Raw genomic sequence first — 24,649 nt, 5'->3', positions numbered from 1 at the left:
GAGGAAATATGGTTGGGGGGGGGGGTTGACGACACTTATCACGTGATGTTGTTGGCGGGAAATTTGAATTTATAGAGGATTTTTGGTGTATAGGTATGACGTCACGTGACTTGGTGACGGCGCTCAGTGTCCATAGTGGTATTAATTTGGTGTATCTTTAGGATATTGTATACATTTAGTGGATGATTTATTGGTAATTCTATAGGTTCAGTAGACCCTTTCTACACCATCCTGTAATGCTATTCTCTGTATGATTTTGAGGTCTCCATGTATGTTTATGTTTCTCTTATATTAAAGAACTGGTTTTAATTAGAATATGGTTTACATTGCAAAAGGTACAAATTAAGCTACGATGATGTTCTAGGTGTACTCCTGTTTTGTGTATTGGTTATCAAGTTACTGGGTTAGAACGATAGTACATTTTAGTATCATAAACGTGGCAGAAATACGGCAGTTTTTACACAACTTGGTAGCTGGTAATTAGTTAAAATGAACAAATATTACTAAAAAAAACTCAGAACATAAGGATTACATTAGTTTTAATACGATTTGGTAGTTGATGAGTAGTTAAAATGCTGATCCAAACAAAAGTATACTCGAATATAGCTTGACTGTCTCATATGTTTTCTATTTAGCACACATTTAAAGTGACATTTTAACCAAAAAAGAATTACATATACCGTAACACATGATTTGTTACAAACCTTGTCAACACCCTTTCTGTCCAGAGTTCGGTAGTGAAAAGACTCTCTAAAGTTTACAAAATTCCCTTTTGGACACCCAACAGGTATATATTATATGACATTAAGGGGGAGGATGAGGTAGAACTTGATTCATAACAAAATAATTTATCCCCATCTGTTTCTATTTATACGTAAACATGTCCAGGCGTGTCTTAATGGCTTTGGGGGGGGGGTCGAACCAGTTGTATTGAATCAATGGAATTTATATTTAGAGTGATTTTAAAACTCACACAAATGTGTTATGTCCAAGTTTATGTCATTGAGGGGGGCGGTGACACATCCTTCAAGGGGGTTCAAGCATTTAATTGATTACAGGTGGTTGCCCCGAGGGCATTATTAGGACAAGTCTCAACAAGTTTAAGATGTTTCCGTTGCGTCAACAGAAAGGCAATATATCATTAAACCGAAACATTAACCTAAACGTACTAAATTTATCAAAATTATCGGCAACGTAATCAAAAATTTGTGGAAAACGTAAAACGGTATTGAAAGAAGCATCATTCACAACGCATTTCGTGTTAGAAGTAAAAAACAATCGAAACGTTTTTGATCAACTACGGTACAATTGACCGACACGAAAACGATAATTTAAAATTCCTAAAATCCCATAGGAATACATGGGGAAATGAATAATCCACCGAAACGAAAACAGTCATGTACATTGCATTTTAGCAACACGAAACGAGTCATTTGAAAAACATTTCAAATGCTTAAAAACGTTTCGATAAATTTTAGCTAAATTTATCAAAAACACTTTTGATTTATTAAAATTCCACCAATTTTTTCTATTTAAATAAAAATTTGTTACCTCTTGACCCCCCCCTCTTCGCAGAAACTAGTATAGCAACGTTTTACTATAAAAAAGACTAAGCTAATTAACCAAAATATTTCTAGGGAAACGTCAATCAATTCGAGCACGAGTATTGTATATGTTTACAATGCCGAATCATTTGCATAGTTTCACACTAGAATTTCACTGCTATTTACACTGTTCTGGGGAAAAACACAGATTTCAACTAACACCTTTAGAAAAGACATACATCCCTATATACTAAAACAGAATATAGAACCAGCGAAAAGTTCACAGTACAACACAGAGTGTCATTTAGCTAATGCCAGTGCATGAATCGTGGATTTCTAGCAATAGAAGGAAATATTGTACGCAACATTTTTCTAACATATAAAAATGCTTATTTGGGTTTCCTAAATTCCCCAAAGAATTGCATACAAAATTTGAAAAAGTACTGACTTCAGTTAATCCAACTCACTTTGTTTCTTTAGTTGCCTTAAAATAACGAAACGAGTCATTTGAAAAACAGTTCACATGACTAAAAACGTTGCGATGATTTTCGCAATATTTATCAAAATGATTCGATGAAAAGCATATTTTCATTTATTTCAGAATCATTAATTTCAATACATAACTAGATGGTGTTGCAGACTTAAGGAATTTAATTTTCTATACCTCAAAACGAGCTTTACTCTTATCGTTGCAATTTATTTATTTATTTATTTAATAAGGCTCGAGGGATAGGGTCGTGAAGCCGCCAGCGCTTGGGTACGACCCCCCTCCATGGCACAAGAGTCTAGATACAATACGAGAGTATATACAAACGGGGAATATTACAAACAAAAACGTACAAATAAACTAACAAAAGAGAGAAATCTTACGAAATGGTTAAATTTAAACATTCAGTTACGTCATTAAAAATGTTCCTTAATAATACATTTGAATATCATGAAAAATACTGGTTTTTACACCAATAGTTACAAAATTTGACGCCTGCTTTGACTAAATTTGATATTGAATATGATAACACTAGTATTAGTGCATGGTTAGGGTCGCTTATTCTTGAGATGTTCAGACTTTAGGGTGGTGCTTCCCTCGATTGTTGTCTGATGCTCATAGATTTTTTTTAGTTACATTGGAATTTATTGTCCTTTCTTTAATTTAACCACCCACTTGGTTTTATGAGGGTTAGGGGGAAGAGGTCGAACTTGATCCATAACAAAAGGATTTATCCCCATCCGTTCTTATTTTTACTTAAACACGTCGATCCCTACGTGTCTTAATGGGTTTAGGGGCATGGCCGAACCATTTGTATTGTTATGAATGGAATTTATTTTGTGATTTATTGCTTTGTTAGTTGGTGACTCTTTCTACCACGAAACATTTGATTCTTGGTGTTTGCCTTGAAGGCATTATCCTGACAAGTCTCTACATGTTTAGGATATTTTTGGTGCGCTAACCGAAACCATGAAAATATATGAGTATTTTTCCAGAACTATAGGCTAGGAGACTAATTTCGTTCTTTTTTTAAAGATGCACGAAATAACGCTCTTTTATCATCTTTAACGTAGCAAATAATTTAACAAAGCAATCCTAAATACCCCATTTTACCTTCAATCTGACAGCTAAATCAAAAACTTTCAGTGCTTACATGTTTTAACCTTTTTTATCGCAAACCATACAATATATTGTGATTTTCCCGCTCGATGAAGTCTCTTAAGCCGATCTTAAATACATTGTTAACAAGTTGGGTAGAGTAAAACAGTCCTTGCCAGATATTTATGCCTATACAGAACTTTGACGAGATTAAAATTGATTTTGCAGAAAAATCATGCTCAAATCCTTGTTTGTTTCAGTCATTCTCACAAAGTCTCTGATTTTTTAGTGAGGTTAACAGGTTTATTTAATTAGGGTTTACAAATAAACGTTAGAAGACGAAACGTTGTTGTGTGCCGTTTTTATTAATGAATGATAAGAGAAATCCCTTGACTCTATCGTCCCCATGATACGAATGCGTTAACACTTTTAAAATTAAGTGCTTCCAAGTCTTAATCCCTCGTTAGACGGACAGTGACCTTTTTCAGACAAAACCATAATTTTATTTTGGAATACTGGAATTATTTGTCCATATGGGACCAAATTGCTCTGGGTTTAGCTTTCTTTATTTACAAACCTTTCACAATCAATTGTGTCCCTTTTAAAGGTACTACAGTCTATCACTAGCGAGTAGCGAAAATTATCATTAATCCCAAATTAACCCAATCAATAGCATTTCGGAGTTATACGCCTTTTGTTATGCCAGTTTTGTATACACATCGGTGGAGAAAGGTCTTTTGTTCTATTCCTGCGAAAGACGTCTAATGTTTGGACTTGTTTTGAGAATTTTGATCCGCAGATAAAACTTTTCATAACGAATACTAGCTCAATTGGCGCTGTCTCTACTATAAAACTTTCGAAATTTAGCCTCTTAAGGAATTAAATATGTTATATTTAATTGCCTAGTTGCTACCTGGTTGATTAAAAATATTTTATTGCCTATTCCGTAAACACGTTCTGGCAAGGGCTTTAGGAGGTGGTTGACCAGTGCTATTGCATTGTTATGAACAGAATTTATTTTGTGATTCATTGCTTTTTTAATTTTGTAGGCTGACTTCTCTCCTACACAATCATAGTGTGACTCATGACCATGAGAAACTATCTTGTCATAGGTTAGAATTTTTTTGAAAAGTGTTCAAGGGTTTTTATGACCTATTAGGGAAATTCGGAACCATATTATTTAACAGACGTGAAGATAACAAAGGATATTGTCAGATTTGAGAATCTCTAGAAACGCTTTACGCACCCGGTTTTTTTAATTATTATAAGTATTGTCCCTTATTTGCTGTGTTTGTAACAAAAAATCTATTTATAGGCCACTCTTTTCTTGACAATTTATTTGACATAAAGCAAATCCATCGCTATTTTATTATAAAATCGGAAAACTATTAACAGTTGTGTGTCCGAAAATGCATAGTGAGAAAAATATCTGTTGACTGATAAGATCAAGCAATAAATCAGGCTATTGTTAAACGATTGAGGAATGTGGGCGTGTCTATTAAGAAATTTAGTTAGCTTAAGGTGGCATTTTTTTTTTGAAAAGTGTACAAGGGTTTTTATGACCTGTTAGAGAAATTCGGAACGTTATTATTTAACAGACTTGAAGATAACAAAGGATATTTTCTCATTTGAGAATCTCCAGAAATGGTTTACACACCATGTTTTTTATTTATTACCCCAATAAAATTGTCCCTTATTTGCAGTGTTTGTACCAAAATTCTATTTATAGGCCGCTCTTTTGTTGACAATTTATTTGACATAAAGCAAATCCAACGTTCTTTAGTTATAAAATCGGTAAACTATTAACAAGCGTGTGTCAGAAATGCATTGTGAGAAAGCTTCTGAAGACTGATAAGCAATAAATCAGGCTATTGTTAAATTATTGAAGAATGTGGGCTTGTCTATTAAGAAATTTAGTATAAAAGCGGCTGAGGAAATGATCAAAATACACAGTCGATCATCAAACACCAAAAGATAAACATGGATCCTGAAACTCTTAGTACAACTTTGAACGAACTGACTATAAATAGACCCTGGCCGTTACGTTTAATATATGAGTTTTATTTCTACCTATGCGCCTATCTGCGAATAGATCCGATGTACGGACCTCAGACTCTACCACAACTCGTAGTACAGGCTGACTTAAATGTCATTCGAGCTTGCCTCGACTTACTCGAATATATGAAAACAGTTGTTCGAACACCAGAGGACTGTACCACCATAGAAGAATTGGAAAACCTAAGGAATCTAATTCCAAGTCCTTAATAATACATTTGAATATCATGAAAAATACTGGTTTTTACACCAATAGTTACAAAATTTGACGCCTGCTTTGACTAAATTTGATATTGAATATGATAACACTAGTATTAGTGCATGGTTAGGGTCGCTTATTCTTGAGATGTTCAGACTTTAGGGTGGTGCTTCCCTCGATTGTTGTCTGATGCTCATAGATTTTTTTTAGTTACATTGGAATTTATTGTCCTTTCTTAAATTTAACCACCCACTTGGTTTTATGAGGGTTAGGGGGAAGAGGTCGAACTTGATCCATAACAAAAGGATTTATCCCCATCCGTTCTTATTTTTACTTAAACACGTCGATCCCTACGTGTCTTAATGGGTTTAGGGGCATGGCCGAACCATTTGTATTGTTATGAATGGAATTTATTTTGTGATTTATTGCTTTGTTAGTTGGTGACTCTTTCTACCACGAAACATTTGATTCTTGGTGTTTGCCTTGAAGGCATTATCCTGACAAGTCTCTACATGTTTAGGATATTTTTGGTGCGCTAACCGAAACCATGAAAATATATGAGTATTTTTCCAGAACTATAGGCTAGGAGACTAATTTCGTTCTTTTTTTAAAGATGCACGAAATAACGCTCTTTTATCATCTTTAACGTAGCAAATAATTTAACAAAGAAATCCTAAATACCCCATTTTACCTTCAATCTGACAGCTAAATCAAAAACTTTCAGTGCTTACATGTTTTAACCTTTTTTATCGCAAACCATACAATATATTGTGATTTTCCCGCTCGATGAAGTCTCTTAAGCCGATCTTAAATACATTGTTAACAAGTTGGGTAGAGTAAAACAGTCCTTGCCAGATATTTATGCCTATACAGAACTTTGACGAGATTAAAATTGATTTTGCAGAAAAATCATGCTCAAATCCTTGTTTGTTTCAGTCATTCTCACAAAGTCTCTTATTTTTTAGTGAGGTTAACAGGTTTATTTAATTAGGGTTTACAAATAAACGTTAGAAGACGAAACGTTGTTGTGTGCCGTTTTTATTAATGAATGATAAGAGAAATCCCTTGACTCTATCGTCCCCATGATACGAATGCGTTAACACTTTTAAAATTAAGTGCTTCCAAGTCTTAATCCCTCGTTAGACGGACAGTGACCTTTTTCAGACAAAACCATAATTTTATTTTGGAATACTGGAATTATTTGTCCATATGGGACCAAATTGCTCTGGGTTTAGCTTTCTTTATTTACAAACCTTTCACAATCAATTGTGTCCCTTTTAAAGGTACTACAGTCTATCACTAGCGAGTAGCGAAAATTATCATTAATCCCAAATTAACCCAATCAATAGCATTTCGGAGTTATACGCCTTTTGTTATGCCAGTTTTGTATACACATCGGTGGAGAAAGGTCTTTTGTTCTATTCCTGCAAAAGACGTCTAATGTTTGGACTTGTTTTGAGAATTTTGATCCGCAGATAAAACTTTTCATAACGAATACTAGCTCAATTGGCGCTGTCTCTACTATAAAACTTTCGAAATTTAGCCTCTTAAGGAATTAAATATGTTATATTTAATTGCCTAGTTGCTACCTGGTTGATTAAAAATATTTTATTGCCTATTCCGTAAACACGTTCTGGCAAGGGCTTTAGGAGGTGGTTGACCAGTGCTATTGCATTGTTATGAACGGAATTTATTTTGTGATTCATTGCTTTTTTAATTTTGTAGGCTGACTTCTCTCCTACACAATCATAGTGTGACTCATGACCATGAGAAACTATCTTGTCATAGGTTAGAATTTTTTTGAAAAGTGTTCAAGGGTTTTTATGACCTATTAAGGAAATTCGGAACCATATTATTTAACAGACGTGAAGATAACAAAGGATATTGTCAGATTTGAGAATCTCTAGAAACGCTTTACGCACCCTGTTTTTTTATTTATTACAAGTATTGTCCCTTATTTGCTGTGTTTGTAACAAAAAATCTATTTATAGGCCACTCTTTTCTTGACAATTTATTTGACATAAAGCAAATCCATCGCTATTTTATTATAAAATCGGAAAACTATTAACAGTTGTGTGTCCGAAAATGCATAGTGAGAAAAATATCTGTTGACTGATAAGATCAAGCAATAAATCAGGCTATTGTTAAACGATTGAGGAATGTGGGCGTGTCTATTAAGAAATTTAGTTAGCTTAAGGTGGCATTTTTTTTTTGAAAAGTGTACAAGGGTTTTTATGACCTGTTAGAGAAATTCGGAACGTTATTATTTAACAGACTTGAAGATAACAAAGGATATTTTCTCATTTGAGAATCTCCAGAAATGGTTTACACACCATGTTTTTTATTTATTACCCCAATAAAATTGTCCCTTATTTGCAGTGTTTGTACCAAAATTCTATTTATAGGCCGCTCTTTTGTTGACAATTTATTTGACATAAAGCAAATCCAACGTTCTTTAGTTATAAAATCGGTAAACTATTAACAAGCGTGTGTCAGAAATGCATTGTGAGAAAGCATCTGAAGACTGATAAGCAATAAATCAGGCTATTGTTAAATTATTGAAGAATGTGGGCTTGTCTATTAAGAAATTTAGTATAAAAGCGGCTGAGGAAATGATCAAAATACACAGTCGATCATCAAACACCAAAAGATAAACATGGATCCTGAAACTCTTAGTACAACTTTGAACGAACTGACTATAAATAGACCCTGGCCGTTACGTTTAATATATGAGTTTTATTTCTACCTATGCGCCTATCTGCGAATAGATCCGATGTACGGACCTCAGACTCTACCACAACTCGTAGTACAGGCTGACTTAAATGTCATTCGAGCTTGCCTCGACTTACTCGAATATATGAAAACAGTTGTTCGAACACCAGAGGACTGTACCACCATAGAAGAATTGGAAAACCTAAGGAATCTAATTCCAAGTCCCTTAAGAACTGAATATGTAAATCGCCTAGTGAAACGACAAGAAGAAATTGAGCGTGGTATACGGGAAGAGGATGCTCAAATCGCCGACTTCAACAACTCGCAATATGACAAAGAGATAGCCGAGTTTTTAGACCGAACGGACCCAGGACCACCCGTAGAGGAGACACTATTGAACGATACCTTACCTAGTTCTCAGAGTTACCGAAGATCCCGTAGCTAGTGTATGTACCGTAACCAAATCCGTCCTTAGTTACTACAGGTCTACAGATTACGTCCAAATTACTTTAAAGAGTGCGGCAAATATTTGTAGGTCCGAACTAGAATTATCCTTTAGACGATTAGATCAAGTTGACCCCAATATTCTTTTTGACCAGCTTAGTGTTATGCTCTATGATGACGAAATGGAAGCATTTTTCCTAGGTCCTGTTAAAATGATTTTTAGCATTGTACGATTGCCTGAGGGCCAGACCCTCACTGTACCCCGAGGGATTAAACCTTTTAATCTATTCTGTAGAGATAGACGTGGTATTGTACGTATAAACAATTCTGACAACTTGTGTTTAGCCCGATCCCTTTGTGTAGCTGTTTCTCATCGTGACTACATGAACAATAAAAACAACAAAGCATTGAAAATCCATTACGAATCAATATCTAAAGCTAGAGAAGAGAACAAAATGCAGAAAGAAGCTGCTTTAGAACTATGTTATAAGGCCGACGTAAGAGTTAGTGAGTGTGGGACGGCTGAATCTTTTGAAAGGTTCAAAACTCATTTAAATCAATATTCGATTTTCGTCTACAAATTCGAAAATAGCGTTCCTATCTTAATTTTAGGTGAAAACGATCCCGATGATACTAGGCCCCGCCTCCTTTTATTGAATGAAAATAACCATTATAACGTTATTACAAAATTAAGACCACTTTTTAATCACGACCGATTCTGTGAAAAATGCCTCGTACCCTATTGGCGAATACAATCGCATAAATGTAATGACTTTTGTTTTAGTTGCATGAGACCCACTATCTGCCAAGGCCCCAAGATAGCTTGTGAGTCTTGTTTGCGAAAGTTCTTAGGCGCCGATTGCTATCAAACCCACCTAGCATCTTCCAGCAATAAAAAGCTGCTATGTGGGCGTCTTTTTCATTGTAAAGACTGTTTACAAATTATTGATTTTTCTCGAAGAACGGAAACGCATACGTGTGGGGAGATATTTTGTCAGGTCTGTAAGAAATATCAGCCCAGCAATCACTTATGTTATATCCGGATTATCAAAGATAAACCCCTGAAAGTGCCTTCCGTTAAAAAGCCTAGACCTAATCAGCCTAACCTTGTGTACATTTTCTTTGACGTAGAATGCGTACAAACGAAGGTATGTCAGGAAACGTTAGGAGCCTATGAACACCAGGCTTTCCTGTCAGTATAACCGTGTGTGAGTTTTGTATAGACGAAACATCCCTAAATTTTAACTGTATTATGTGTAGTCAGTTTGGTGAGCGTAAACAACATTTTTAAGGTGGAAATCCTACACACTGAGAAACTAATGTCAAAGAAACAATACTTTTCACCATGTTTTTGATGGTTTAATGCTGTTATCCAGAAAAACCTCTAACAAGCCTTAATATATACAGGTAGTCGCTGTTTTTTGAAATTACATTACCTTATTTTTAAATTTACAGCAAAACATTGTTTTTTATGTTAACGACTGTGGAAAAAACAGCTAGTTTTTATTTCTCAAACGGAAGTGCAGGATATGTTATTATTAATAGAACGTTGCTGTTTTCCGGGAAAAAAGTATTCTGCCGTGAAGAATACAGTAGTGTATAATTGAAAACACAGATAGTTACACTATTAAGTATAAATTTAACGTATATTTTACTGTATAATCCACCGTAAATTAAAGTTTTGCATACTATAATTTGAACATTAAGTACTTTACTTTAAACCTTGAAGCACTTTATTTTAAACCTTGAAGCAATATAACCTAATCTTCCCTAACCATGCTAAGCCTTTTGGAAAAGGTCCGCGTTTATCATGAAAGGACCCATATGAAAATAAAAAATATTTTGGAAAGTCAGTGAATTGCTAATTTTAAAACCAAATTTTTAACTTTGCAATTTCTCTTCTTCATTATAATTTCAACCTACTTATTTCTAAAATTGACCGAAAATGTACAAAACGTGTTAGGCGACACTCTGAAACGTGTTAGGCGACATTTTTAAAAGCGTTATGCGACACTCTTGGAGTGGCGTCGCTAGGCCTTTTATGGGGGCTATAGCGCCCCCAAATTTCAAAGTTAGCCCCCTCAAAAAAATCCGTACACTAACTTCTAAATCGTTCACTTTAGTTACAGTTAGAGAAATTTCCGCTTCAAAAACGTCGTTAGTGTCAAACTGTTCCAAGTTCTCGCACTTCCATGAATTTTCTTTTTTTAAATATGGTACACACAGGAAAAAATTGCAATAAAAAAAACAGCAACGTACTGGCAGCAGCAGATGCCATTACATTGCTGTTAATATGACAGTTTCGGTTAACTGTTTTTAAAATTGTTAAGCACGCTGTCAATATAACTGCATGGTTTACTGTTTTAAACGGTATAGATTGCTGCTTACCTCACAGTAGACTATGCTTTAAAAGCAGTTGGGTGTAATGTTAATGTAACGGTAGAATATGTTTTTAAACAGTTCAGCTGACTGTTACTTAAACATTAAAACGAATTTTTAAAACGGTTTAACGAATTGTTTTTGAAATTGTATCACTGTTTTTAAAACCGTTCGGCTTGCTGTTAATGGAACAGTATGCAGAACGGGAGAACCGTTCGGTTTACTGTAAATTTAACAGTTTGCACACTTTTAAAAACGGATTGGCTTACTGTTAGTGTAACAGTAATAAACTTTTTAAAACTGTTCGCCTCACTGTAAATTAAACATTCAACAAACTTTTTAAAAACCATTCGGCTTACTGTTAATTCGACAATATTCACCCTTAAGGGCTTACAGTTAATTCAACAATATTCACCCTTGTAGAATCAAATGAGCTTACTGTTAATGTGACAATAACCAACCTTGTAAAATCAAATGAGCTTACTGTTAATTTGACAATATTTACCCTTGTAAAACCAGATGGGCTTACTGTTAATTCGACAATATTTACCCTTGCAAAACCAGATGGGCTTACTGTTAATTCGACAATATTTACCCTTGCAAAACCAGATGGGCTTACTGTTAATTCGACAATATTTACCCTTGCAAAACCAGATGGGCTTACTGTTAATTCGACAATATTTACCCTTGCAAAACCAGATGGGCTTACTGTTAATTCGACAATATTTACCCTTGCAAAACCAGATGGGCTTACTGTTAATTCGACAATATTTACCCTTGCAAAACCAGATGGGCTTACTGTTAATTCGACAATATTTACCCTTGCAAAACCAGATGGGCTTACTGTTAATTCGACAATATTTACCCTTGCAAAACCAGATGGGCTTACTGTTAATTCGACAATATTTACCCTTGTAAAACCAGATGGGCTTACTGTTAATTCGACAATATTCACCCTTGTAAAGTCAAATGAGCTTACTGTTAATTTGACAATATTGACTCATTAAAACTGTACAGCTAACTGTCCGTTCAACAACATTCACACTTTATAAAATTCCTGTTAACTAAACGTGTTCCTCGAGGTGTAGCTTTAAGGGGCTGTTATACCACGGAACTAAACACAAACAATCTACAACGCTTAGTGCGAATACTAAATGCCTGCGCTAAAAAGACTTTAGCCGTTGCTCAAAGTCAGGGGAAAAATTCCAATGATAAATCCCCTTTAATGTAGATAATGTACACTTCAAAGTGAAAGGATTAATATCAGACTATTTTATATAAGACTATTTTTATATAAGACTATATTTATTCACAAGAAGAAAAATGCATATATACTTGCAAGGAAACATTTTTATTATCAATTTGAATCGTGCATTTTAAAGCCTTTAGTCAGCCTCGCGATTACAATACTTCATTTTTTTTAAACATATTATTGTTTCTCGTCCAGTTTAGTAGTGAAAAAAAGAAGCTTAGAAGATAATTTACTATAAAGTTAGATATTGATAGTTACCAGAATTTTGAAAAATGAAAAATCAAAGATGTCCTTGACAAGAATTCTACGGTAGAAAACATATTATAATTTTAGCATAATAATTCATCATAGTAAAATACACACCAATCTTTTGACCACTCATAGTTTGAAATTTTATTTATGAGTGACAGAACCTTAGGATGTATTGATGGGGTTTTTTTTAATCCATTTCCCCCTTGTTTTGGATTCACTTTTGCTGCGTATCTGAAGTTTTCAAACCATGTTAGAAAAGGACATTAGTAGAAATATTGGTTTCAGCATAATTAACATAATATCAATAAGTATGACCAGGAATGTATAGATTTCCGCTACTTGGAATCTTTCACAGGCCATAGATCCTTATACTAATTTGTAATCGAATTTAAGGGGCTGGCCTTAAAACGTTGTTAAAACGTGACCTTCTCCCACTTGTGATTCATTGTTTACTTGAGTTGTTTGCGCTACGCCGTTGGAACGTATGCGCGACGGTTGGCCTGCTAAACTTTCCAAGTAGCACAAATGTATATATTTCTGGTATAACACTAAATGAATAATTTGAATAGTTTTCATAGCAATAAGTACCAATTTTTAAACCGAAAATAATTTTCGATTTTAGAATAATATGTAAAGTTAAATCTAGGGTAATATTAAGTGTCATACTTATGGTTTAAATGAAAAAGCTAGGCCTACCTCTGTAAAAATTCCAAGGTGCAAAAGCACTCGTCTTGATATTTTATATTTGCCATGTAGTATGTGGCAAATAATGCGCTCAACGCCTCTACAAGGTTTCCGTCAATGTGGTCGTTCACCACATGACCATCTACAGCTAGCATCATTAATTTGCTGTCCACGAGCTTTCCTTCAAAGAGAAAAGTTTTTTGAACAAATCTGAAATAGACTATCTGTACCTAAGACCATTAAACACAGATTGACTGGGATGATTAGCTAAAACCCCCGTTCGTCCTATGGCATCGCCTGTCGTCACCCCAACGGGAGAGTCTCGAAACCTTTCGACCCAGTGATCAGTCGAAAAACGTTCAATATTGGTCGCGGCGTGGCGCTAGAGAGGCGCTGCTTTAAAAGAACCACACGCTGTATCTCTATTCCAGTCCATCTGTGTTTAATGGTCTTAGTCTATACCAACCTGCAACGGCAAGGCAAGGGTGGCCTCTTGATACCACAAGGTCTTTTTCAATGTCTTCCACAGACGTCCCAGGCTGTAAAAATAATTTTAAATAAAACTCTGAATTTCAAAAAAAAATTATTTTCATACCTCAAAACTAGGAAAGAGGACGTTGAAGTCTTCATTAAAATGGGCCATTAAACACATAATAATCGTTGCAACAGCATTTTGACTAGTGCTGCACTCAATATTTGAATTGAAATCGGCCAATGGATTCATAGGGAGCTTTCCATTCCCCTTCCTTTTTTTTGTTTTTTTCTCATTTGTTTCTTGGCATATGGATGCTGGTGTTTGCGCTGAACATGACTCCATCGTGGTTGGGATGGTTTTTAAGTGCACAAAAAAAGCTAATATTTTCCCCCCTCTTTGCTCAAAAAACGCCTCAAAAAGATTAAAAATGTTCTTTTCAAGAAGTAAAGTGGAATAGGTATTTATGCCGTAAATTTCAAATAGAAACGGCCAATTTTTTCTAATCGTTTTTAAATCAAGCTGGGAATCAAACTCTCGTCTTTGCAATAAATATCCTTCCTTCAATTTTTGCTTTACCATTTCCAAATCTGGATTTTGATCATGCACTAACTCTATCAACTGATTTTGAGCGGCTTTGGCTAACTCTAACTGGTCTGGACTAGGTGGACCATCTGAAGGTATCGAATCTACTCTATATACATATTTGCTGGCATTTTTGGATTTTCTCCTTATAGTTGGAATTTCATTGTCCTTGTCGCGGGAGAGATTTTCAACTCTAGTTTTTAGCTGCATTGCAAAACTTTCATAACCTGATCCCAAAACCTCGCCATCTACTTTATCACAAATTGCAAGAGGAAAGTCTACATGAAATTTCCTTGCTATCTCTTTTAACTGACTATAGAGGGGTCTTGAGCATACTTTTAAAACCTCGGCTATTATAACTCGCACAACTTCACGACGCTCTTTGTCTTTCAATCTTCTGCTATTTCTTAAACCTTGAGCAATGGTGGGTCTAAACATATTGATATTCACATTGAAATGGTTCATCCAATTTGGGTTTAACGATGGCGAAAGAATTGACTAATAACAATGAGAATTAATTTAGGAAAAAATATAATATTCAATTGAGTGGTATTTTTACTTCATTGAGTTTATCAGTAGCAGATCCTCTAGTGTCAGCTTTAAGTTGTGGAGAGTTGCTTGGGTTGCAGGAGCACCTTTCAACATAATCCACCAGTTTTCGAAATTGGACTGGAGTCATGATGCTTTTATCTTTCAAATCTTCGAATTTAACAAACTTTAAATCTTCAATGGCTTCAACACCCAATTCCACAAAAGAATTCGCTAGTTTTTCTACGTTATCAACACGATTCAAAAAAACTGGTATCGCAGCCACGATTACAGTTTTTAAGTTTTCAAATATTTGTTGTTCACAGCCGTTAGATGCCATCTATAGTTTGAAATGAGATAAGAATATAAATACAGCCATCGAACATCTTGATTTGGCCCAAAATTGACATTAGAAAACCTGGTTTCGAGGAAAAACATGGAGCTCATTGGCTATTGTCTCAGGTTTTAGAATATCCATTAATTCAGACAAGATTTTGAAATAAATCAAAGCTTTTAAATTAATATTGAAAATTATTTCAAGTTTTATTCATAATTTTCATCATGGATGATATACTGAATGCTTTAGGGAAATAAAGCATTTTCCTTCCAAATAATACCCATTTAATGGATAGTAATCCACAATATTTTGTAAAGGAATGATAGTGGTTTTGGCTTGCACGGTAAGCTCGTACAGAAATAAGTTCAACTCTAACTTCGACTTATACCATTCTGATATCAAATAGACATCGTGCCCTTTCACAACTAATGATTTAATTTTCCCAAACGTAATCACATCCTCACTACTTGAAATCACAATAAACTGTCCTACTTCATATTGTGTTCCTTTGAATGTTAACTTTGAAAGAATGATTGAATTCGTTCTTTTTAAATGGTGTTTTATAGCGTCCGTGTTTATGCAATCATCAAAAAACAATTCACTTTGAAATGGAGACCCACAGTCTGTTAACTCTAAGTCAGGAGGAAAATATGAACCACTAGATAGATAAGCTTGTTGTTTTTGATGCTTCTCAGACAAACTCTTTGTGATATTAATAAAATTTTTAGTTAGTCGAGCCCATTTTTTAAAAACCCCGTTTTTACTTTCGAAACGTAATGTAAATACTCTTATAAGTGGCCCAAATTCCAAAATCAGTTCAGGATAGTGATCGATTACATAGTGGTGTTTAGGTTTTAACTTATAGTCAGGGAAGGCTGTTAATAAATTTAGTTTGTACTGTTTTAGGAAAACAAGTAAAATTGCTACCTCCCCTTTTGATATTTTTGGCGCACAAAGTATTTCCACAATTTGTTTTAACTGAATATACAGCAACCAAACTGGGTCTAGAAATTGTACTTCATTTCGCAGTACTAAAGACAGGATGCGAAGCATACACCAATTTTGTGATGCATTGCCTGTCAATTTTGAAGCTCCCGCCTTTTGAGGGCAAGGCTTGTTACTAGAATCTGAACCTTTATACTTGAATTCAGTAAGCATTAAATTGAAGTGAGGCAATGAAAACCATTTTTTTTTCTTAATCCAATATGAGATAAAAATATTCAAATCATAGGCTATTATACCTTCAAATACGTCATGGGCAAGGCACGGCGGTAAAGCAGGTGCGCATACATGGAAACTTCGCAGATTGTTAAAGGGTGAATTAAACCTAATCCCACTATAAGAGTCAAAATCTTTGGTGGTCACTTTTTCTATAGCATTATCGTAAGATTGAACAGTCCTTTTTATTAAATTATTAAATTTGTTTAAATATTTATATTCAATCTCACAATAGCGACAAACATAACCATTTGAAAAATTTAATTGAAATCCACCAGCGTCGTGTGATCCCAAATTATCTCCAATCAGACCAAAAAGATTTACCTTCACCTTTTCTCCGTTTAGTAGTTCTATTCCATTCTTTTCTAAAGCCGTTAAATCTAATATTAGCTTACTAAAAAACTTCACCACGCCAAAATGTTTCATGTCTGCCTCTTTACACAGGGAAATTAATTGAATGTGATTGACGTTAGATCTTTTCTCTGGTGGAATGTTAAGTAGAGTGTAATAAACTCCTAGTAATTTATGTTTGCATTTGGCCGAGCCAAGCGGATTTACCGTCTCAAATGCATCTTGAAATATTAATAAATTAATTGCTTTCTCCGAGAAACATTTGCGATTACTATATGCCTTTCCATCTGTTACATCTTCTAAAAATCTATGCGCATTTCGTTCATAAGCAGGCTCTTTAAAAATTAATATTTTTGAAATATCTCTATTTCTAATTAGGGTACTTAAAGATTGCTCAACCGATACATAATGGTAAAATACCGTTGTACCATTACGGTACCCAAGTAAAATGCTTACGGGCTTAACATAATTTAAATTTTCCGTAAAGAAAGTTTTTCTGCGATGTAATGTTTTGAAATGGGATTCTCTGACTCTAGTTAATAAGTCACAACTTTTTACGGCATTCAAAATGGCCTTGGTTTTGGTTTCATCAAATTCCATACCCATTAGTTTTTCCCTCAAATGGTTTTCTAAAAATTCACTTTCAATCTGTTTCATAAAATGAAATTCATCGACCACTGTCTGTATAGTACTTATTGGAATGTTATTTATACTTTCCAATTTAAGATAGAATAAACCAAGATTTTTGGCATATTCTGTTTCGGCTCTAGTTATATCAGTAACTCTATTTAAACTGGTGTTTTTTTCTATGTTAAAATTAGAATTAGTATCTCCCAACTCTTCTGGCTGGTCTATTATTTCGAATCGCGTGGGCAAAGGATCTGTACTACCTAATTGAGAAACCAACGTACAGCCTTTAAGCTGATATTCTGTTTGCCCTTTGTGTTTTCTAGTCAAATGGGAAGTGAAAGTAGATAAAACCCTGAAAACATTTTGTTCATCACAATTAAAAGGACAGGAAACTCCCACCCCAGTATTAATATGACACTTTAAATGCTTCGTGTAGCTTTTTAAATCTTCGAATGTCAGACAACAGTTTAAAACTGAACACTTTATGAAACAAAGATTTTCTGTTTCAGTTCTTGATGTTTTTGCTGGTTCACTGTCATTTAAGTTTGCATTGTTGTTTAGCCTTTTCATCCCATGTCTACGACAATGACTTTTAAATGTATTGTAGTTTGGTGAGTAATAGTCACAGCTACTAAGGTAGCATGGGTATATCAGATTTGGAATATTTCGATGAACACTGTGATGATTAACATAATCCTGAACACTGGTTGAGTTATAGTCACATACTGTACATTTTTTTGAAAAATCCATTACCAGAATCTAAAATTTAAAACGAAATTCCCATTGTACATGAAATTAGAAGTTACACGGGGAATACGTATTGTGCACTTATGATACTTTTATGGCTAAATAAATTCCCTCAAGGCCATGCTCAAACATATTTAGGGGCTAATATAAATTCACTCGCGTGCGAGCAGCGCACGTGTGTGCAAAGGTATATTATAGGATTAGAGAGCAGAGACTAGTAACTTCCCTATATTTTTCCGAAAAAAAGGGTTGGAATTTCGACCCTCTCTCTTAAAGGGAGGCTGGAGAGGAAAATAAAGTGATTTTTTATCGATTCTTCTATTGGTTATAAGACCTATCTGCATAGTTAAACATCCAGGAAATATCTCTGAATGATTTTAAAAATCAAAATAGATTCAGATTTCATCAATTATGTAAAATTTGAGCGCACGATCAAAAGCGTAACGCCCTGCCTTCCAGTTAACAAAATATCCAAGTCACGCTCAATGTCACGTGCTACGGTTATCACATCGCGCGCAGTATTTATCATATATCGTGCTACATAATGCTCGAAATCGAGCGTGCCACGCAAGTTTTGTTAACTGAGAGGCAGGGTCTTGGGCACAAATTTAAAATTTTCGAAGAAATCTAAATCTATTTTAATTTTTAAAATCCTTCAGAGATATTTCCTGGATGTTTCACTATGCAGATAAATATTATAACTAGTAGAAGAATGGATTAAAATCACTTTATTTTCCACTTCACCCTCCCTTTAAAGGAACTCTTATAAAGACTTAGACGGATAATATTTGAAAGACGTCACAAGAACGTAACCCCACGATATATGAATAGAAAACAAAAACCGGTTTGGTAAAGCAGAATTACGGTAGTCTAATGTTCCAGTTTGTAATAGAGTAATGTCAGCGCTACGTATTGCAACGTCACTCCATAGCGTAATCTCGGTAGAGAGGGGTAAAACCAGTTTATCCCTCCCTTTAGGCGCGCTTTTGTAAGAGGGAATACTGAGCGCGCTTGTTAGGGGGGGATGACACGTAGCTTGGAGATAGAAGGGAGTGACGTTGCTGTACGTAGCGCCGATACTACTCTCCATGCTCCGTGTCATTCCCCCTAACAAGCGCGCCTAAAGGGAGGGATAAACTGGTTTTTCCCTCTCTACCGAGATTACTCTATAGACCTTTCTATAAACTCCTTTCGCGGGAGGGTAGGAACGCCCTCCATCTCTGCTTTTTCCCAAGACAACATTCGATTTTAAGTAAAGGCCTATTCTAAATGTGCCCTAGCTGCCACTTCCTACTTAATTCCCTCTGGTATAACTGTGAGGACCACTCACTGAAATCATAAAATGATAAAATGAAACCTCTCTATACATTAAGAATAAAAATATCATAAGTTGATTTGATCTTCAAACTTGGAACAAATTTTTCGCAACTCACAATTAAAACACTCAAATTATCGACTCTTACGAAATTTTTAATCAATTATTGAATCAATTAGAGCTAAACAGTGGGAAGTACTTCTTTTCAGTAACATATTACAATATGTAAAAATAAAGTAGAGGGACTACTCACTAAATCATTGTCGATTTTATAAGGAAGTAGAGGGGCTACTCACTAAATCATTGTCGATTTTATAAGGAAGTAGAGGGCTACTCACTAAATCATTGTCGATTTTATAAGGAAGTAGAGGGGCTACTCACTAAATCATTGTCTATTTTATAAGGAAGTAGAGGGGCTACTCACTAAATCATTGGCGATTTTAAAAGGGATTACGATTAAATGTTACAAGTCTATGGTTTGGGATTGAAGGATACTTAGGGGTTACGCGTCGAGGGACTACTCATACGATATGGCTACTGTATGAGCCCAGACCTTGGGCCACCTTGTTCTACCATTGTTTCTATACCACTTGCAGTGACGTCTTATTGGCGTCCTCCATCATAAAAATCTCGCTGTACTTCATTTCGTCAAAAAACCCAACGAATAATTTAGACACCCGCTTTTTGTTTCAAAAGCCACAAAACTCTATAGTCTAATTCAATAACATTTTTCCTATTCACTACTTTTAGAGCGTCAGAAGAATAACTTAAATTGTTGAACGTACCCGAGAAAATCTAAGGAATAGTATTAAAATGTTCCTTACCTTAAATCCAGTGAAGTTGTGTAACCCCAATCCGTAGCAAAAACCCAACTAATCTGAAATGCTCCATGTAATTAATAAGATATGTCAATATATTAGGTTTTAAGTTCAAAGATTTAACTTACCAAGCACGCTATCCCAAAAAACCAAAATGAACGCTGCACAACTCTTGTTACTCTTCTTGTCCCGTCTAAGACTCTTAAGTTTTTCCAAGTAAATGCTTCTACTTCGAAAATCGATAATCTATAATGACTACTCGCGAAGTTGTGTTCACGTGACACACGACACGAGGGAGAGGTCGGGAGCTTGGGGTTGGACAAGCGCCCCTTCAGTCTCCAAAATTTTTCCACTGCATGGGGTTCAATTCGAAAGCTCAGAGTAGCAAAAGCTACCTGAGCTTGACCTTGCAACATGTTTCGGGCCACGATTACTGAACAATATATTGGTACGAACTCATGCCTTACGCGGTGCCAGTCAGACCACTAAATTTTCGCGCCAAATTCCGAACAATAAACCATAAAACCCGTCTCTACTCTCTGGGATATAGTGAACAGGTACAAGGGCTGATATCTCTATCTGGATAGTGTAGAACTGTACACATGATTTCAGTTGATTGAATTCCTCATTTTTGAACCCTTTGGATTCTGTCTTTCTACAAAATGCTAAATTGGTCAATGTTTTAGATGAATTTATTTTAAAAATGTGAAGTTTTAAAATTTTAATGGAATTCATGGAGTTGATCAGTGAATTCAACGAATTGTACTAGATTTCCTGTTTTCAACTCGTTTTATTGATTTTCAGTAGTTTTGTTAATTTCTAATTGAAAACGCTTTGCATTGAAGCTACAAGCTACCGAGGGGAAACCACTAAGAAACATTTTGTACACCAGATTTCAGATTTCAAATGACTTCAATCAAATTCACATCGACTTCATTTGACTTCAAAGACTACTAATTGTATCTGATTTCATAAGACTTCAAATGAATTCACTATATTTTATAAAGACTTCTAGTGACTTCTGTATAGTTTCATAGAGATTTCAAGTGACTTCAACATAATTTATAGACTTCCAGTGATTTCAATATAATTTATAGACTTAAAGAGACTTCAATATAATTTATAAAGACTTTGTAAGACTTATATACAGGACTGTATAAGACTTCATGTGACTTCAACAGTTTTCAAACGGGATTTCAGAATGAATATTATTAAGGACTTCATTATACTTCAAGAGATTTTCAAGGGACTTCATAGGACTTCAACGGATTTTCTAGGGCCTTCCTAAGACTTCCAAGACTTCAATAAAATATTTGGATTTTTAGAGACTTTAGAAAGAATTCATGGACTTTATTGGTGATTTCAAAAAATTTTTACACTTGATTTCACGAGTGGTTTCCCCCTCGGGCTATAGTCAATCAGCGTAATAAATGGAAACTCTGAACCTTTTATTGTACTAAAGAGATCACCTCTGGTAAAATTATTAGAATTTAGCCATGAGTACACGGAATCTAAGTGATAATGATGACACTCGCAAGCTTTAATTAAATTTCAGATTTAAGTTGTTCAACTCTTTGTGTGTTTAGCTATAACTTATATTTACCAAATTATATATTGCGATAAAAAGTTGGAGAGAAATTTGAAAGAAAAATAAATTTAAATCCACCTTATGACAAAAAGAGACACCGCTATGCAAAATTATGTTTTTTGCACAACTAGTTAATATGAGATGATGTTCGCCAGCGTGTTTGTATAGAACCATATGGGAACTACTTTCCAATATTGCCTGTTAAAGTCGCCCATAGGCCTATGTCACTATTCGTTAAGTCTCGAGTACTCGGCTCGAAGCTCATAATTGAAAGAGACCGCATGAATAAAATCGAGGTGCCGTTTTTGCTTTCTGCTCGAGTACGAAAGTACATGGGGAGAAACTGTTCAGCAAATAACGCGTTAGCATAAGTTTATAACATGATTATAAACTATAGTCTATTGTTGTAAAAGATCTAAATCATGTAAGATACAGTATGTAACGGGTGGTTCGCTCACTTAGATACATGGACTTCTAAACCCTTAACTCGCCAATCTATCGACAAATTTCTAAGAATTGAGGGACCTGTTTTTCAATACTTTCCCTTTGTGGTATTTTTCCTCGAAGGGGCCACCCCCCAAGGATTGCATTTTTGTAGTTTTACAATAAAAGACGGTTTTTGCTTGCTATAGGGAGAGGGCGTTTGTCAGGGAGGGAAAGAACATCCAACGTCATTTTATACCTCTACTTAGGGGAGCGTTTGTAGGCGCGATACTGAAATTCCCCCGTTAAGGGGATGGAATCGAGGTAAGAGATATAAGCCTATGACGTGGCAAGAATGGGTTTGCCCTCTCCCTATTGAAGTAGAATGTTGTTTTAATTTTATTTATTTCTCTTAAGAACGAATCTCTTAAGCCTAATAAAAGCCCAGTAACACAAATATTCTAGAGTTAATTCTCTAAGTTTTAACTGTTAAACTCAACACAGTTAATTCAACATAACGCACTTACAATCTAATGCTATCTGGGCCTACGTTATAAGTAATTATACTTAGTGAGGGGTAATCACTCTGATTTCCGGTACACCGATTTGGGGATAAGGTTCGTAATTTCAGCACTGTCATTTAAAAAACCACTTCTGTTATAAACCGTTTAACCCTTGCCACAATGATTGTATCAATATTTATTTTAAGCTCTTGTTCTCTCGTTGCCCAGCATGTGTGTGTTATGATTTCTAACGCGGTTGTTGGTATACCGTGCAGTATAATAGGCTTCATAGATTTGAGATTTTTCACGTTTATATACTGTCATATCAAAAGTTTAATCCTTCTTTCAATTTAAACAGTATTCCGTACTATTTGACTCATACGATATTGTAAATCCAAATAGTATACCTAGATTCTTACTAGGTATGGTTAATCATTTAATCATTGTTGCCTTCTTCTTACAAGGGTTCATACGGTTAAGTAAACCGTAAATAATAATAGATTTACAATAATGTAGTGTAATTCCAAAACACACGTTCCTGTATTTTTATAAGCGCCCATACAGTTACCTAAACAGTATTTTAGTGTATGATGACAGTTAGATCCAAAGCATACTTTACTGTTTTTTCACGCGTAAGTCATTCTGTTAAATAAGCATAATGTATTGTACGCTTACAATAATGTACCATATTTTGAAAAAAACATAAGTTGCGGTATTTTTACGCACTCCATGCAGTTACTTAAACAGTATTATATTGTATGATAACAACAAGAACTTTACTGTCCTTTTACACGCGCCCATACTGTTAAATAAACATTATTGTTTTCTACGCTTACAATAATGTACCGTATTTACAAAACAAACATACGTTGCGGTATTTTTACGCACAACCATACAGTTACTTAAACAGTATTATATTGTATGATAACAACAAGAACTTTACTGTCCTTTTACACGCGCCCATACTGTTAAATAAACATTATTGTTTTCTACGCTTACAATAATGTACCGTATTTACAAAACAAACATACGTTGCGGTATTTTTACGCACACCCATACAGTTACATAAACAGTATTATATTGTATGATAACAACAAGAACTTTACTGTCCTTTTACACGCGCCCATACTGTTAAATAAACATTATTGTTTTCTACGCTTACAATAATGTACCGTATTTACAAAACAAACATACGTTGCGGTATTTTTACGCACACCCATACAGTTACATAAACAGTATTATATTGAATGATAACAATTAGAACTTTACTGTCCTTTTACACACGTCCATACTGTTGAATAAACATTATTGTTTTCTACGCTTACAATAATGTACTGTAATTGCGAATTTAACCCATCTTGCAGTTTTTTAAATCTTTCATACCGTGAAATAACAGTATTAAATAGAATATTTTACAATACGAAGCTGTATTTCGTAATAAACGGTACGTAGCTGTAATAAGCACAGCTAAGTATAGTTTATTGCAAAAAACCGTAGCTTGTTGTCACGATCATAGTTATGTTTGCTGTCGTTTCCACATTAAGTTCTGAGTGTGTAGAGTAGATTAGGTCAAACGCGTTTCTGGTGCTCGAAAAACTCTTCATGAAAAGAGATTATTAAATTTGACGAATACGTCTGTATCTACTGCTGGGATATTAGGGCCTCCAAAACCAATTTAATACCCGATGCATTTATACTAATTTATAACTTTCTGCCTTTTTCAGAAGTTATTAAGTCGGTGAAAATGACCAATTTACCATGCAGTTTCAAGCTGGACTTTAAGTCGATCAAGTGGCCAACTTTTTATGTAGTTTCATATTAATGCGAGAACTACCCTTGCTTGTTAGAACTGTCCTCTTAAGTTCTCTCAAGGTTGAACCTTGTTAAGCAAATAGCGCTATTTGCTGAAAAATCAACCACTCAGAGTGGTGTCATGCGACACTCAGAAAGCGTTTTTAAACTCGGAAAGGTGTTATGCTGCACCCTTTAAGGAATTGCACAACACTCATAAGGGAGTAAAAATTAACT

The 24,649-nt window shown here is 34.8% G+C and overlaps 1 protein-coding gene across 6 annotated transcripts; it reads right to left on the bottom strand.

Moving 5' to 3' along the window:
* Positions 1 to 12,248: 12,248 nt before the first annotated feature.
* On the bottom strand, positions 12,249 to 20,560 carry LOC149597142 (uncharacterized). Of its 6 annotated transcripts, none has more exons than XM_089861218.1 (8): positions 20,236 to 20,539; positions 20,114 to 20,174; positions 14,723 to 15,031; positions 13,702 to 14,661; positions 13,573 to 13,645; positions 13,119 to 13,287; positions 12,534 to 12,653; positions 12,249 to 12,474 (listed from the first exon to the last, which is right to left on the bottom strand). In XM_089861218.1, coding segments are annotated over exons 3-8 (1,632 nt in total). In that variant the 5' UTR covers positions 20,114 to 20,174; positions 20,236 to 20,539; the 3' UTR covers positions 12,249 to 12,473. The 6 variants fall into 6 exon arrangements, with proteins under 6 accessions (XP_089717344.1, XP_089717343.1, XP_089717345.1 ...); XM_089861217.1 differs by having other exon boundaries at positions 20,114 to 20,166; positions 20,236 to 20,538; XM_089861219.1 differs by lacking the exons at positions 12,249 to 12,474; positions 12,534 to 12,653; positions 13,119 to 13,287 and adding an exon at positions 13,323 to 13,502 and having other exon boundaries at positions 20,114 to 20,166; positions 20,236 to 20,540.
* Between the last annotated feature and the right edge of the window lie 4,089 nt (positions 20,561 to 24,649).

Source organism: Phalangium opilio, unplaced genomic scaffold (assembly GCF_054372755.1).
Source record: "Phalangium opilio isolate 3A_F unplaced genomic scaffold, DU_Popi_V2 ptg000387l_1, whole genome shotgun sequence".
Taxonomy (NCBI): Eukaryota; Metazoa; Arthropoda; class Arachnida; order Opiliones; family Phalangiidae; genus Phalangium; species Phalangium opilio.
This window is presented reverse-complemented; position numbering and strand designations above follow the sequence as displayed.

Coding starts and splice junctions, on each gene's coding strand:
- LOC149597142 (XM_089861216.1), bottom strand. CDS start 17,977: ATGGATTTTTCAAAAAAATGTACAGTATGTGACTATAACTCAACCAGT.